Genomic DNA, 14,764 nt, shown 5'->3' with positions numbered 1-14,764 from the left:
AATATAAACTGATACTCAGTTTCATTTGTGGAAGTTAAAAACAATTTTCTCCTTGAAAGTTATATAATCTATTTCCAATATCAATAGAAATAAAGTTGCTAGGAGTAAATAAATATTTACTAGGTCTTCAGCTTGATATTAGATGATTATTATACTATAATTGCTTTTATAATGGCAGGAAGCCAGTAGAAAGTAAAATGGAAGGATAAATAGATGGGTGGGTAGATAGATGCATAGATAGACAGCTAGATCATGGTTATTTCATTTATACATTTAACAATTGGTTATATTTAAGTGGTGACTCGGCAGTAAAGAATCTGCCTGCCAGTGCAGGATATGCAAGAGACTCAGGTTCGATCCCTGGGTCGGGAAGATCCCCTGGAGAAGGAAATGGCAACCCACTCCAGTATTCTTGCCTGAGAAATCCCATGGACAGAGGAGCCTGGAAGTCTACAGTCTATGGGGTCACACAGAGTCAGACATGACTTAGTGACTAAACAACAACAACAAGATAAGAAAATCATGTGAAAAATAAGATGCACTCATTTCTTAGGCAGTTGTACATATCAGGTTGGCCAACCCAAATGAACATTTTGGCCAACCCAATATTAAGAGATGAACATGCTTATGTTAGTCTCTCAGCTGCTTTGACTTGATATATTATGCATGCATATGTGAGTGGGGTGAAAGGGTCTGGAGGTGGTGTGGCAGGTCTCAGTTGTGTAAGAATGCTATGCATACCATGAATGATATAACTAGGCTGCCTAGTTCCAAACATACTTATCATCTCTATACCTACCCATCTCATGGCTATATAGAAGACTATTAGTTTAGGGATTGCTGCTGCTGCTAAGTCACTTCAGTCGTGTCCGACTCTGTGCAACCCCATAGACAGCAGCCCACCAGGCTTCTCTGTCCCTGGGATTCTCCAGGCAAGAATACTGGAGTGGGTTGCCATTTCCTTCTCCAAGTTTAGGGATTAGGAAATCTTAATTCAAGATGCACAAACAGGTGATGTAAATTTAACTAAATGTGAATCTTCCTGGGTCTCAACTTTTATCACTGTAGAATGAGGGAGTTAGTAAAACAATCACTGGAGACCCCTCTAGCTATCAATTTGTATGGTTCTCTACTCTCCTAGAGATATCAATAGAGTTCAAATATTTAAAGAAAAGGAAAAATACATACTTGTGATTGCATGCTTAGAATATAGATTGGAGAGGAATAAAAAACATCTAAGAAAAAATGTTCATTGCCAGCAAACCCAAAGAAGGGGTGAGGGTAGTGTTTGTGTTGGGGTGGGGAGGTAGGAGAATTAAATTGTATGTTTCATATAGAACTTTAGGCTTAGCTCTGATGTTCTAAAGATAATAGAGACACCAAAACACAGACCAGTATAAACTAGTCACATAAAAATTTCAGAATAGTCGCACAGAGCTATAAAGTCTAGGTTTCTGAGGCTTTAAAAGCCACTTAGAAGAATATCAAAGGAGCTTTTTCCACTATGCTCAAAGTTATGAGGTTTAAAGAAAATGAAGGGTCCATTTCTTAGGAAAAATGCTGAATTTTACAATTATTTAGTATTATATAACAGCAATAATTAAAATACTTGTATGCTCATTTATATAACAGTTTACCATTTCAAAGTATATTAACATATTATATCTTGTTTAATAACCTAACAGAGAGAAGATGATGAATCCCAACTTCCATTTTATTTGTTTCTTATCCATCATCAAAAATGGTCTTCTACTTGGGAAGAGATTAACAACAAGGTTAAAAGACGTGAGGCCCAAGAAAAATGAAGAACAAGCAGTGTTTGGGTACATCAAAGTATGTTAATCTCCAACACATAAACAATAAAAGTTCATAGTTCTAAAATGATTTAGAGTGATCAATTTAGATCAATGATTTAGAGTGATTTTTTTGTGATTACTACTGAGTGAAAATGATTTGGACACACAGAAGGTAACCAAAGGCTGGAGACTGACCTCTCAATTTTCAAAAAGGTAAAGGATGGATTTCCATGACTAAAAATTGATAAATTTGACTTGGTTATCAGAAACATTCTACAAAAAATAATTAAATATCCATATTGTGAATATTTAGAACATAGCAACTGCTGAAAGGTAGCATGAGTTCCACAAAGAGTACCATAGCAAGCTAAAACTAATATCTATTTTGGCTAATATTCTAATATGATATTATAGTGTTTCTTGATTTTAATATAATGTGGGATTTTGCCTGACCAGAAGCTTAATGTGTTCTAAGAATGTGACATGACTACTAAAAAAGTGAAAGTGTTATTATGCTGTATCAATAGAAGGAAAGTCGATGGAGTACACTTACTGGCAATTCCCTCTGCAGTTAAAATTGTAAAAGATTTTATGTACATATGATACACATAGCCATTATCTGAAGACAGACTAATATTAAAAGGGGTTACCAATTCATATTCATGGCACATATTTATGTGTCTTGTATACAAGTAACAGTTTTTTTTACAGAATTCTTCATTTAAACTTTATGTTTTAACTTCAGAATATTAACTTTTGAAGACAAAGTTTATATTAGACCATTAAACCATGAACTGTAATCTTTAAATCTACTACGCGTTTATCTGATAAGTCACATGCATGCTAAGTCACTTCAGTCGTGTCTGACTCTTTGCAACCTCATGGACTGTAGCCCACCAGGCTCTTCTGTCCATGGGATTCTTCAGGCAAGAATACTGGAGTGGGTTGCCATGCCCTTCTCCAGGGGATCATCCCAACCCAGGGATTGAACTCACGTCTCTTATGTTTCCTGTATTAGCGGGCAGGTTCTTTACCACTAGCGCCACCTGGGAAGCCCTGGTCATCAATTTGTGGGTATTTCATGCATGAAATATGCTTTTTCAAATTAATAAGCCCCAAATCCTTTTGGTCAAATAGGATCAGTTTGAATAAAATGACTTTAAAAATCCTGTTGCTAAAAATGACTGTCTCACTTCCAATAAGACAGCATTAGTGTCATGTTAAACACTTAAAATCAGGCATCCTAGTGGACAGAAACATTAATAACTTTAACTCCATATTCTTTTACAAGCTATTACATTACAACACTCTAGGTAATCAAAGATTTTCAGTATTGACTTCTAAGGTTTACCTCCTTAGATAATGTGAAATCCGAATTGTCTTACCTCGGCATCCTTAAGTTTTGCAAAATTTGACTGTGCTCCAATATAGTATGAAATGCCTTTTGCTGCACCTTCCAGAGTTGCCCCTCGAATCACCAGGATGAGTAGGACAACATAGGGGAAAAGAGCTGTAAAATACACCACCTACCAAGAACAACCAAAAGTTATTATTTTTAAAACTCATGGTATATAATTGTATACAAACAAAGTTACTAGCCAGTTGAAATGTTTAGCTTATTAATGTCTGATAATACCAATACCAAAGTTGGCATAATTTCCTCTTTCTGTTTTCACCACTCTTCGAATGATCCACTTTCAAAACACTCTGATGTATGTGGCAATGTTTCCCAGGTTTATGTTGTAAATAAACACTATATCAGCAGTGGTTATTTGAAATCCAGATGGAGTGCTTTCCTAAATATATCCTAGTAAATGTTGGTAATTTCATCTCTGGTTCCTCTGCCTTTTCCAAATCCAGCTTGTACATTCAGAAGTTCAAACTACTATACAGTTGTGTTCATTTCACATACTAACAAGGTAAAGTTAAAAATCCTTCAAGCTATCTTTCAACAGTACATGATCCAAGAACTTCCAGATGTACAAGCTGGATTTAGAAAAGGCAGAGGAACCAGAGATGAAATTGCCAACATCTATTACATAATAGTAAAAGCAAGGGATTTCAAGAACAAAATATCTGCTTCACTGGCTGCACTAAAGCCTTTGACTGTGTGGATCACAATAAATTGTGGAAAACTCTTAAAGAGATGGAATACTAGACCACATTACCTGCCTCCTGATAAACCTGTATGCAGGTCAAGAAGCAACAGAACCAGACATGGAACAACGGACTGGTTCAAAATTGGGAAAGGAGTACATCAAGGCTGTGGATTGTCGCTCTGCTTATTTAACTTCTGTTCAGAGTACATCATGCAAAATGCGAGGCTGGATGAAGTACAAGCTGGAATCAAGATTGCCTGAAGAAATATCAACAACCTCAAATATGCAGATGATACCACTCTAATGGCAGAAAGTGAAGAGGAACTGAAGAGCCTCTTGATGAAAGTGAAAGAGAAGTGTGAAAAAGCTGGCTTAAAACTCAACATTCAAAAAATGAAGATCATGGCATCCGGTCCCATCACTTCATGGCAAACAGATGGACGAAAAGTGAAAACAGTGGCAGATTTTATCATCTTGGGCTCCAAAATCACTGTGGATGGTGCCTACAGCCATGAAATTAAAAGATGTTTGCTCGTAGGAAGAAAAGCTATGACAAACCTAGACAGCATATTCAAAAGCAGAGATGTCACTTTACCGACAAAGGTCTGTATAGATAAAGCTATGGTTTTTTCAGTAGCCATGTATGGATGTGAGAGTTCAACCATAAAGAAAGCTGAGCATGAAGAGTTGATGATTTTGAATTGTGGTGCTAGAGAAGACTCTTGAGAGTCCCTTGGACAGCAAGGAGATCAAACCAGTCAATCCTAAAGGAAATCAACCCTGAATATTCATTGGAAGGACTGATACTGAAACTGAAGCTCCAATACTTTGGTCACCTGATGCAAAAAGCCAACTCATTGGAAAAGACCCTGATGCTGGGAAAGATTGAGGGGAGGAGGTGAAGCGGGCGACAAAGGATAAGATGGTGGATGGCATCACTGACTCAATGGACATGAGTTTGAGCAAACTCTGGAAGATAGTGAAAAACAGGGAAACCTGGCATGCTGAAGTCCATGGGGTTGCAAAAAGTCAGATGCAACTTGGTGACTAAACAACAAATGTCTGATAGGAGTGAAAATCACCTCTTGGTAAATTAGTGCATTAAGGTGGGAAAGAAAATGATTTTAAAGTAGTTTAAAAAGTAAACTTTTAACTGAAGTAGTTAGTCTATGCTCAATCCCAGAGAAGAAAGAAAATCTAGTAGTTGCCCAACTCCTGTGAAAGTTTTTAAAGTGAGTACTGGACACTTGACATTATTATCCTTAAAGCTACCATTAAGAGTGTTTGAGAGCACACATATATACATGTGAACTGCTTGTATCCTAGATAACACATGGTTCCAGATGAGCAGACTGCCTTTGAGGCTAGCTTTTCATTAATGTGGATAGTTTCTTTTCTCTATATATGTCTTATGTTTGGTAATATGCCCAAGGAGACGATTTAAACAAACCATCCCAAGACCAGTAAAAATTAATTGCCAGGGTAAATGGATTTTCATGGATTTTTCAATATTAACATAAAAAAGGAACCAAGGGTTTCAAAAATGTACAATCGCAACATTGTTTTGGAAAATTTCCACTGACTTTGTGATGTTCCCAGTATTTTTGTGATCTAACAGTGTCTTATTACAATGTAGCAGTAACTGTGCTAGATATTGTATCAGGAACACAAAGATAGTATCCACAGTTATTCTTGTTCTCTGTCCTTATGGAAATTTCAGTCTGGTAGTTACAAACACACACATGTTTATTTTTCTGGGTATTGTACAGCTGCTCACAGAGAAAATTTCATGTTGTCCTCTGATATTGCCACAGTGCTCTCTGAAAGTTTAAAAATAAAACAATGACATGGGAAATGTTTTTCAGAAGAGGACTTTCTGCTGAAAGAGGGTTCTGAGTCAATTTTGGCAAGCTTTAAGAGAACACTTGTATAGCTTTATTTTTTTCCTTCTCTCTCCAACAATGGAATAATGGGAATACTGACACTATTACCCTATATAACATATATAACAGGGATCTAGACTTTCCAAACCAAAAATTGTAATATATAATTTCACTTAAGATGCTTCTTTATTATAATAGGATGGAAATTTTAAAAATATACTCCCAAGCCTCAGAATGCTGTATCAGCTAGAAGGGTCCAAGTTTAGAGAAATTACACATCTAGTACTAATTTTTGCTAGTTTTATTTTTAATAATAGCAGTGTTATGTATTTTCTTAGAGTGAGGCTGCCTACTTAGAAAACTTTTCACACATTCGAAAGATCTCATGATAGAAAAAAACATGCATTTGATACTACTTGGCAATGAACTACAATGAAATTGGAAAACAGTAACATCACTGTCTAAGGTGTTTTCTAAATTACCTTTCCAGAAGACTTTATTCCTTTACATAGTGCTGCTCCAACTATGAGCCAAGACAGAAGAAGACAAAGTGCTAAATACCAAACAATGACTCCGGTCTCATCCAGTCCACTTGACCGTTGGAGTGCCACTTTACTGAAAACACATATGTCCTTTGATTAACACACAATCATTCATCTTAATACATTGAATTTTATAATATCTTTCATACAGGGGAAGCTTCATGAGTATTTTACTAATACTCATACTAATTCATATTTATTAATATTAATACAACATATTAATACTAATATTAGTATTTATTAATGTTAACATGACATCAATGTCATATGAGGCTTTTACTGATACAGTTGTATGGAGGGGCAAAAATAATTCAGTGAAAAGTCAGACTCAGAACCTTCTGGTCAACTGCAGCCAATCCAAAATTTCAAATCATAGAATACAAGATCCAGTCATTCCTTTAGCTCCGATTTTCCCCTAATATTTCAAAACTCCTCTATGGAAAAAATTAACCTTACATCAGATTATTTTACTCATTATGATATTTTTCTCCTCAAGTTAAAATGACAGAGAAGACATTTTAAATTGTATTAAATATTTTCGTATTCATCATAGTGTTAGTCACTCAGTCGTGTCTGACTCTTTGCGACCCCATGGACTGTAGCCCACCAGGTTCCTCTCTTCATGCGATTTTCCAGGTAAGAATACTGGAGTGGGTTGCCATTCCTTTCTCCAGGGTATCTTCCTGACCCAGGGATTGAATATAGACCCAGGGATCGAACCCAAGTCTCCTGCATTGCAGGCAGATTCTTTACCACCTGAGCCAGGGAAGCTCTAATTCATCATACTTGCTGTTATTATCAAAGCTAAATGGTCCCATTTTTATACCTTTTTCAAAGGCTTTCTGTAAAACTCCATGATTTCCACTAGGGACATATATAGATATAGGATTTTACTTCTTAGCTTGATGTTTAGAACATTTCAGGGGCCAAATTTTAAAAGGGTCACCCAGAGCAGTAACATGGAGATGAGGAAGACTTCATTACAGCAATAGTCAAAGAAGTTATATAAGAGTAAAGAGCAGGTATACAGTAAGGAGATTAAAGACATCATTTAAAATTAATAAAAGCAAATATAACCCCAAACATCTATTTTGTCATATAACAACAACTATAAACAAAATGAATAATGAAGAATTTCAGCCTTAAATAGCAATTCTGCCCCTAGTATTATTCATCACCAACTGTTTATCATTAGAACTTGCTCATTATAGTCTAAAAATTGCATATTTTTCTTCAAAGCAATGCCCTAACTTATAGATAATAAGCACTATATAAATCATCACTGATGACCTTGTGCCCATTTAATAACTAACTTATGAATGACAATCTATTAGCTATGGGCTAATTTTGCAGGCTACTACTATTCACACAGGATAAACATTTGAGTCAAATGAAGTATAATTTGCTCATATTAAGAAAAGAGCTGATCAATATTTTATTATTTATAAAAAAATTTTACTAACATCTGCTTAGGATGTAGATAATGTACTGTACTCACTTCCAATACTGTTCACTGGGAAGCTGCCCTGTCTGATAAACTTCACTTCCATTGATGCAGGTAAGATTGTTGGCGTCTACCCAGCTTTTATTCGCTTGCAAGATTTCATTTATGCTTATACTCACATTACAATGTGTCACTAAAAATTAGAAAAAAAGAATACACACAGACATGTACTTAGTTTTAGAAGAGTGCTTTCCTGGAAATAAAGTTTAAATGGTGAAATACTTAAGGTACTGTCTAAATTGTTATTTATTGAATGTGGAGTAGAAATCTCACAAATGGAATAAGCCATGCACACTCAGCAACTTAAAATTTCTCTACTACTAAGCTGAGGGTGAGTATGAAAATATCTGCCCTTTTAAACAGTATGTATTTTTATATTTACAGTATATTTTTATATTTACAGTATATTATATTTACAGTAACAACAGCTGTAGAGTAATAGTCATTTCGATTGGGATTCAGTACTCTAGGGAAATTTTCATATGTGAACTTATTTAACCTATATAGATAAATGACACCTTTAAATTCCTAAGAAGTGTGAAATCTGTATCAATTTATTCTCCAATATACACAGCCAATCCCAGTGGTAATAGTCTACAATATCGATGTTACATTATTCCAAAGACTAGCAATACTCACCATCTCCTGAACACTACTATGTATCATAAACAGTGGTTTTCCCTCTTACCACTTTCCCATTTTCTTCCTTGTGCCACCCGCAACCTAGGTCTGCAAGAAGTACTCCAAGTAGTGGTTTAGCTTTACTGGCTGCCCTCAGAAATTAACATATTGCATTAATCAACTTTCAGGTTATACATGATTTATTCTAATTTCATCAGTAACCTGTGGCTCACTTAAAGTTGAACCTAAATTTGTTAGGAAATGATTTAGGCCTTTAATCTTGTTAGAAAATATAAAAGAATGAATGATTCAGAGTTAACAATAAATAAATGAATTTTACCAAAAGGTGATCTGCTACAGTTTCCATCAGCCCAACTGACAGAACATTTTGACCATGGTAGTTCACGTTGAAAAGAAGCAAACAGGTAGTAAAGACTATAGGCAATTATGACATTATAATAGATTGTCACAAAAAGGGATATCAGGACCATTGTAATCCCCACACCTGGAAAAGAGAACAATTAAAAAATAAGTGAAATTTCTTTTGCTAATTCATACAGCTGCATTCTCAATTTCCACAAAATCTATTTTAAACTGAGAAAACTGTTTCAATGTTTTCTGTTTATTGGAGGGGTGGAAGACAGTACTGCTGTCTGAATAGCTTCTCAAAATTATTTTGATAATTGATTTTTTGAGACAGATTTTGAGTTGATCAGGAAAAGGTGCCAAGATTAAAGATCTATATTAAGCCACTGAATTCACAGAAAGAAAAACCATGTTCATTACTCATTAAGTCTGTAAATTCTTGTCAGAGTGGGTACTTTTAAAAAAAAAAAAACTATTCAAGCTCATATCCTATTCACTGACCAATACTCCCATCTTCATCTATAAACCAACATTTTGACAAATAGAAGATAAAGCCTTTGAATGAATGTCCTAAGGGGAAAATGTATAGCATTTCTATAAGTATATTTAAAGAAAATTCAGTAAATTGTAATTATCTGAATTTAAACTTCTGAAATTTCTTTAACTCTCTAGTTTCAAAATGCAGCTTAGCATACTGAATATAACTCCTATTGTTAAAACTAACTTTTGAGGTAGCTTCCTTAATATTCCAGCGTGATAGTCTCTTCACCTCACTATAAATATATTTTTGATGTTACATTGAAACTTTTACAAGTAGCTTTCAGCAGCTAGCATGTACCAAAAATGATATATAATCTTCAAACAGAAAGGTTGTTTGATGTTTAATAACAATCAAAGCATTTTCGAAGAAAAAAATGTTCCCAGTGTCCTATTCCATTAGGATCATCCAAGAAAAAAATAGTGACCTGCCCTTCAACTTTTCTGAATGAGGCATTGTAAAAGACATGCAAAAGCAGGAAGACAGATCCGCATACAAAGTAGAAGAAAAGCCAGAGCCATAAAGTTAACGCACAAGACTGTTTGCCAAGAGAATTCAAAAGGTGAAAATAGGAAAATAATAACTTCCTCATATCCTTCTTAACCCCGACCATATCTGCAGCCCAAGATAAAGAGAAATACATATTAACATTTGATTTCTAAATTTGATGGTGACGAATAGAAAAACAATGTATGTCTCTGCCTTTGAAAGTTAGTTGCTCAATTGTGTCCAGTTCTTTGCTGCCCCATGGACTGTATAGCCCAGGAGGCTCCTCTGTCCATGGATTTCCCAGGCAAGAATACTGGAGTGGGTGTCATTTCCTCCTCCAGGGGATTTTCCTGACCCAGGGATCAAACCTGCATTTCCTGCATTGCAGGCAGATTCTTTACCACCTGAGCCATCATGTCCAAATGTTAAATGCTTTCATCCATACAGTGAGGACAGCTATATGCAGGAACAAAACAATAACCACAATAAGGAAAACATTTTAATACCAACCTTGAAACAATGGAAGAATCCTCCAGACTGAAACTGGACCTAAGCTAGAAAATTGTCCCATGGAGCACTCTAAGAAGAACAAAGGTAAACCAGCCAGGGCTAACATAATCACATATGGTATCAAGAAAGCACCTAGAAAAGGAAAAAAAAAAAAAAAAAAAGAACCAAAGTACTATTATATGCCCAAATCTTGATGGCACTTTGACAGCCAACACAACATTTTGAAAGCACTCTGATATAGTAGAGTCAGAGAGAACTGAGTCTGGGCTTCAAATCTGTGAGAAAGTAGTTGATTCTCTAAACCTTGGATTCCTCATCTGTGAAATGGGGATGTTGGTATTACCTAATGAGGTTGTTGTGATTATTAAAAACAATAACCTATAAAAAGCAATTCAAAGAAGTTGAATGATCATAGGCTTTGGAGACAGATAGACCTTGGTTTATATCCTGGCTTCATCATGTACTAGTTATGTGACCTGGGGCAGTTTATCTAACCTCTCAATCTTGGATTCCTCATAAATGGGAAGAGTGATGCCAACTCATCAGTTTGTGGTAACGGTTTAATCACAGAGCCTATGTGAAAACACTTCACAAAATGGGCAGGCACATAGTATATGTTCAAAGCTAGTTTCCCTCCTCTCTCCTTAAAAAAAAAACAATCTGCTTTTAAGACTTAGGGTTTAAATGTTAAATGTGGTTCAAAGTAGAAGCTATTGCAGTTAAGTTCATTATTCTCCACATAGTCATGTGTTAATAGGAAACATTAGTTTTGGTAGAAGAATCTTGAACCCTAAAGATGCATTCAGAATTAACATTCAATTTCATAAGGACCAATTCTCCTACATTTAGATTATTCAGTCCCATTTTTGTTTTTTTGTTAAACCTTTTATTATTTTACGTTTATCCTGTCTACTTTTAGGGCATACAATTCATTAAAACTTTGACCAGATTTTTGGTAGAAGAATATTAAATTTATTGTTTAAGTATTCTAGAAGTCTTAAATTAACACTGTTTAATAAGAAAATGTGGAGATAAGTGAGTAAAACAGACTTTGGGTTGGATTATGTACATTTTTTCTTCATATAGTTTTACCATTATGATACTGTAACATCATACCTGGGGATTACATTTTTTCTAACCCTAAAAATATTTTTTACTAAAAATAAGAAGACAATAAAGTACTTGTTACATCCAAGTCACTAGTCACCAGAACATAAGGACAAATATGTTTTTACAGATGTTGCAATGTACATACCATCATTACTATGACTAATAGAAGTTTAATTCCTACCAATGGTAAATATGAAGAAAAAGTAATACAAAATATCTGTTTGAAAAACAATATGCAATGTTTTGCTAGCCCAGTGTAAACAGGTTTTTAGACACATACAAAAAACAATTTTCCTCACTCTTATAGATGGCTTTTCACCCATTATATTATTAATAACAACCATAACTGGTAGATTATCAATTGGTCAAGTTATCATCAATGGTCAAATTGTTAACACTACTGACCTAGACCCTAAGGTAGTCTGATACCTCTCTTTCTTATAGTGTTAAAAAGCACCTAAAGATAAAAATGATTCCAGATTTTAGCAACAGTCTTTTAAGCCTGACCATAAGTTTAAATATAATCTATTAACATTTGACAAATTTGAATTTCATGTTCCTGTTCTACCCTTGGGCAAAAAAGAGAAAGAAGCAATTGAGAGAGACTAGATCATCCACTACTTAAATGATGTGATCTTTAAAAAATGAGAGCCAATATGATATGCTAATTTTTAGAGGAAACAGTGAGAGAGGTAATAGCATACAATAAAATAATGCCATTTTGTCTCAGCTAAGTTTAAAAATTCTATATTAAACCTAGTTTGATATAGTTCCTAGAAATCTATAGTAAGTACTGGCCCTTTATGACATCAACTCCCAGGGTATTTCTTAATTTAAACCTGAACATAAGGGGCTGAAAAGGAATCTGAATACTTTTCTCTACTACACTGACCTTAGGACATATGATTCCTGACTCATCTTCCAGCTCAAATGTATACTAAACTCTTGATTAAACAATGTTGTCTCTAGATAGGGTAATTTATGGCACCAAAACTTCAAGTGTTTGATAAACAGAGCTCCTTTCTTAAATCTCTGAAGGGCAACATGAATGTTTTAATATAACCAATTAATAAGGAATGTAAGATTGAAATATCACCACACAAAATCCTATTGTACCAAGAAAAATAATTACAGTGGCATAGTTTCACTGGTATCCAATTTTGAAATATAAGGGAATGTCACCTCTACACTTCTAATAGGACTTGTAATTACAAGTAAATAAATATGGTGTAAGTGAAAAGTTGTTTCAACATTACTAGAGGATTGTGCAATTCATTCTGTTTCCTTTTGGGTGTCACTTCAGAGTTATTTTTTTCTCCTTGTTCTAATCGAGTCTTCTTTAGTGATCTATGAGGTATAAACCATATTGTTTTATAGAAATTAAACACCTAGCCTTGAATTAAATTCTATTGCATTTTAGAAGGATCTTCTACCTGGTCAATCCAATTTGGAGTATATGTAACTTATATTGCAGCTTAAAGTACAAAACCTTTAATTAATTTTTAATCAGTTCTTTCCACACTTAAGTTTCCAAAATGTAATGCCTTATTTTATTTAAGCAAATGGTTTATTTGAATTTCTTATTAGAATGAGAATTCCCTGCCTTTTGCTTAGATTCAGCAATAAATTAGGCAAAACACAACTTGAGTCTGAACACATTATCATAGGAACATGTATAAATTAAGAAGAGTAAGTCATATGAAGATTGCATGGGATTTCAAATGAGAAATCAGAAGTGCTAAATATGCAACTTTTATCAAGTTTATATCTGAAGATCTTATGAAACCAGCTTTCTAACTTGAGCTAGAAAACCATGGTCTAATAATAAAATGCAGTATGCTCATTTCCCATCCTCCCACTAACCTATATTATCATATACCTTTCCTTAGGTCTTAAAATATCATCAGAGGCCATAGAGCACCTCCCTTAAAACTGAAGGGGAAATAAATTGGGGGGTGGGTAGTACCTCCGCCATTGTTGTAGGTCAAATAGGGGAATCGCCACACGTTCCCCAGTCCCACTGCATATCCAACCATAGATAAAAGATAATCTGATTTTTTGGACCAGTTACCACGCTCCTGGTTCTCATCATTTTCAGTAACATGAAGATTCTCAGGTGCAACGTCAGCATTCTAGAAAAAGAAAAATATCAACAGCTTATTTTTCTATTAAAAATTAAACAGAAGCATAATTTCAAAAATTCATAGAGTGACAGTGAAAGAAAGACATACACAGACAGGCAGACACAGAGAGAAACGAACCCTGAAAAACATAGCCAAAGAGAACATTTTCCAAAGCTAGTGACACCTCTGTGCATGGCAGCTTTTAAAATGAAAAAAAAACTCTGTAGGTGGATATTTTCGCTAGTTCTTTGGGTTATATCATCCAAATTTTAGTGAAAAGGTTACATGTGGCACCCAGTATAAAAGGCAAATGAAGATGGGCAAATAAAATTTCAAGTACAAAAGTCTTAAAGATGAATTAGGTAAAATCAACACTCTTGAAATTGGAGGAGCTCTTTGAAAAAAGTTTCAAATATAGTTTCCGCTTTAAAAAAAAATCATAGACTCTTTTTCATACTGGCTGATAGTTTTGATGTTTGGAACTGTCAGGGAAGTTTGAGTTCCTCTCCATATCTTGGAGAGTAAAATCAGTGCTTTTCTGAAAGCCACAAAATAATATTCAGACAAATTCTCATGTCCCGTCAGGTGGAACAGCACTCTCTCCACTTTAGAGAAGAGGGAAGGGTTCCCTCAGGTCAGGTCATTTTCTTATTTCCCTTCAACCTATGGACACAGTCCAGATAGGGACAGAACACAGAAGGTGGTGGGCACACCCAAGGCAGATGATGAGGCGACCCTAAGTCTTCTAGCTACCAGAGTAAGAGCTGTCCTGTTTCCTCGCCTATATGGGGACATCTCAGCCACACTTGAAAGCATTTGAACAGAAATGTGGTAAACAGAATAGCTGAAGAGAGCAAAAACTGAGATTTGCCTCTCTTTAAGTTTTCCCTTCCCAAGCCCTCCACAGGTCCGCAGCTCACAGACTCCTACCTCCTTCCTTCTGCACTTGAAGAAGCTCAGACACTTCAACTTGTCCATGGTTCACTGGCTCCCTGGGCTGCTCCGCCTGTCTCTCAGTCTGGCCGAGCTTGACTGGTGACGGATACACACTCCCCGGTCACTAGCTGCCAGAGTGAGCCACCTTGCCCAGGGGTGGGACCATTTATGGAGGGAAGCTCCCTCCTCCCCCGCCTGGTTATCCTGTCATGTCAATTACCGGAAGGGACTAAAGTGAGGCTCCGGT

At 35.4% G+C, this 14,764-nt stretch overlaps 2 protein-coding genes across 2 annotated transcripts in view; one reads left to right on the top strand and one right to left on the bottom strand.

The window, feature by feature from the left end:
* The window catches only part of CT83 (cancer/testis antigen 83), a 16,122-nt gene extending 14,294 nt beyond the window's left edge, over positions 1-1,828 (top strand). The window contains exon 3 of the mRNA XM_043458695.1: positions 1,686-1,828. Within this exon, the coding sequence (XP_043314630.1) occupies positions 1,686-1,805 (120 nt within the window). The 3' untranslated portion in view covers positions 1,806-1,828. The remainder of the gene's footprint in view (positions 1-1,685) is intronic.
* SLC6A14 (solute carrier family 6 member 14) overlaps positions 1-14,764 on the bottom strand; it is a 26,540-nt gene extending 11,776 nt beyond the window's left edge. Inside the window, exons 1-7 of the mRNA XM_043458693.1 lie at positions 14,512-14,764; positions 13,425-13,590; positions 10,349-10,480; positions 8,786-8,950; positions 7,819-7,957; positions 6,261-6,393; positions 3,182-3,322 (exon numbers count right to left, since the gene is read on the bottom strand). Coding sequence (XP_043314628.1) covers positions 3,182-3,322; positions 6,261-6,393; positions 7,819-7,957; positions 8,786-8,950; positions 10,349-10,480; positions 13,425-13,590; positions 14,512-14,559 — 924 coding nt within the window. The 5' untranslated portion in view covers positions 14,560-14,764. The remainder of the gene's footprint in view (positions 1-3,181; positions 3,323-6,260; positions 6,394-7,818; positions 7,958-8,785; positions 8,951-10,348; positions 10,481-13,424; positions 13,591-14,511) is intronic.

Source organism: Cervus canadensis, chromosome X (assembly GCF_019320065.1).
Source record: "Cervus canadensis isolate Bull #8, Minnesota chromosome X, ASM1932006v1, whole genome shotgun sequence".
NCBI classification, from domain to species: Eukaryota; Metazoa; Chordata; class Mammalia; order Artiodactyla; family Cervidae; genus Cervus; species Cervus canadensis.
The sequence above is the reverse complement of the archived record's forward strand: the minus strand, read 5'-3'. Positions and strand labels throughout refer to the sequence as shown.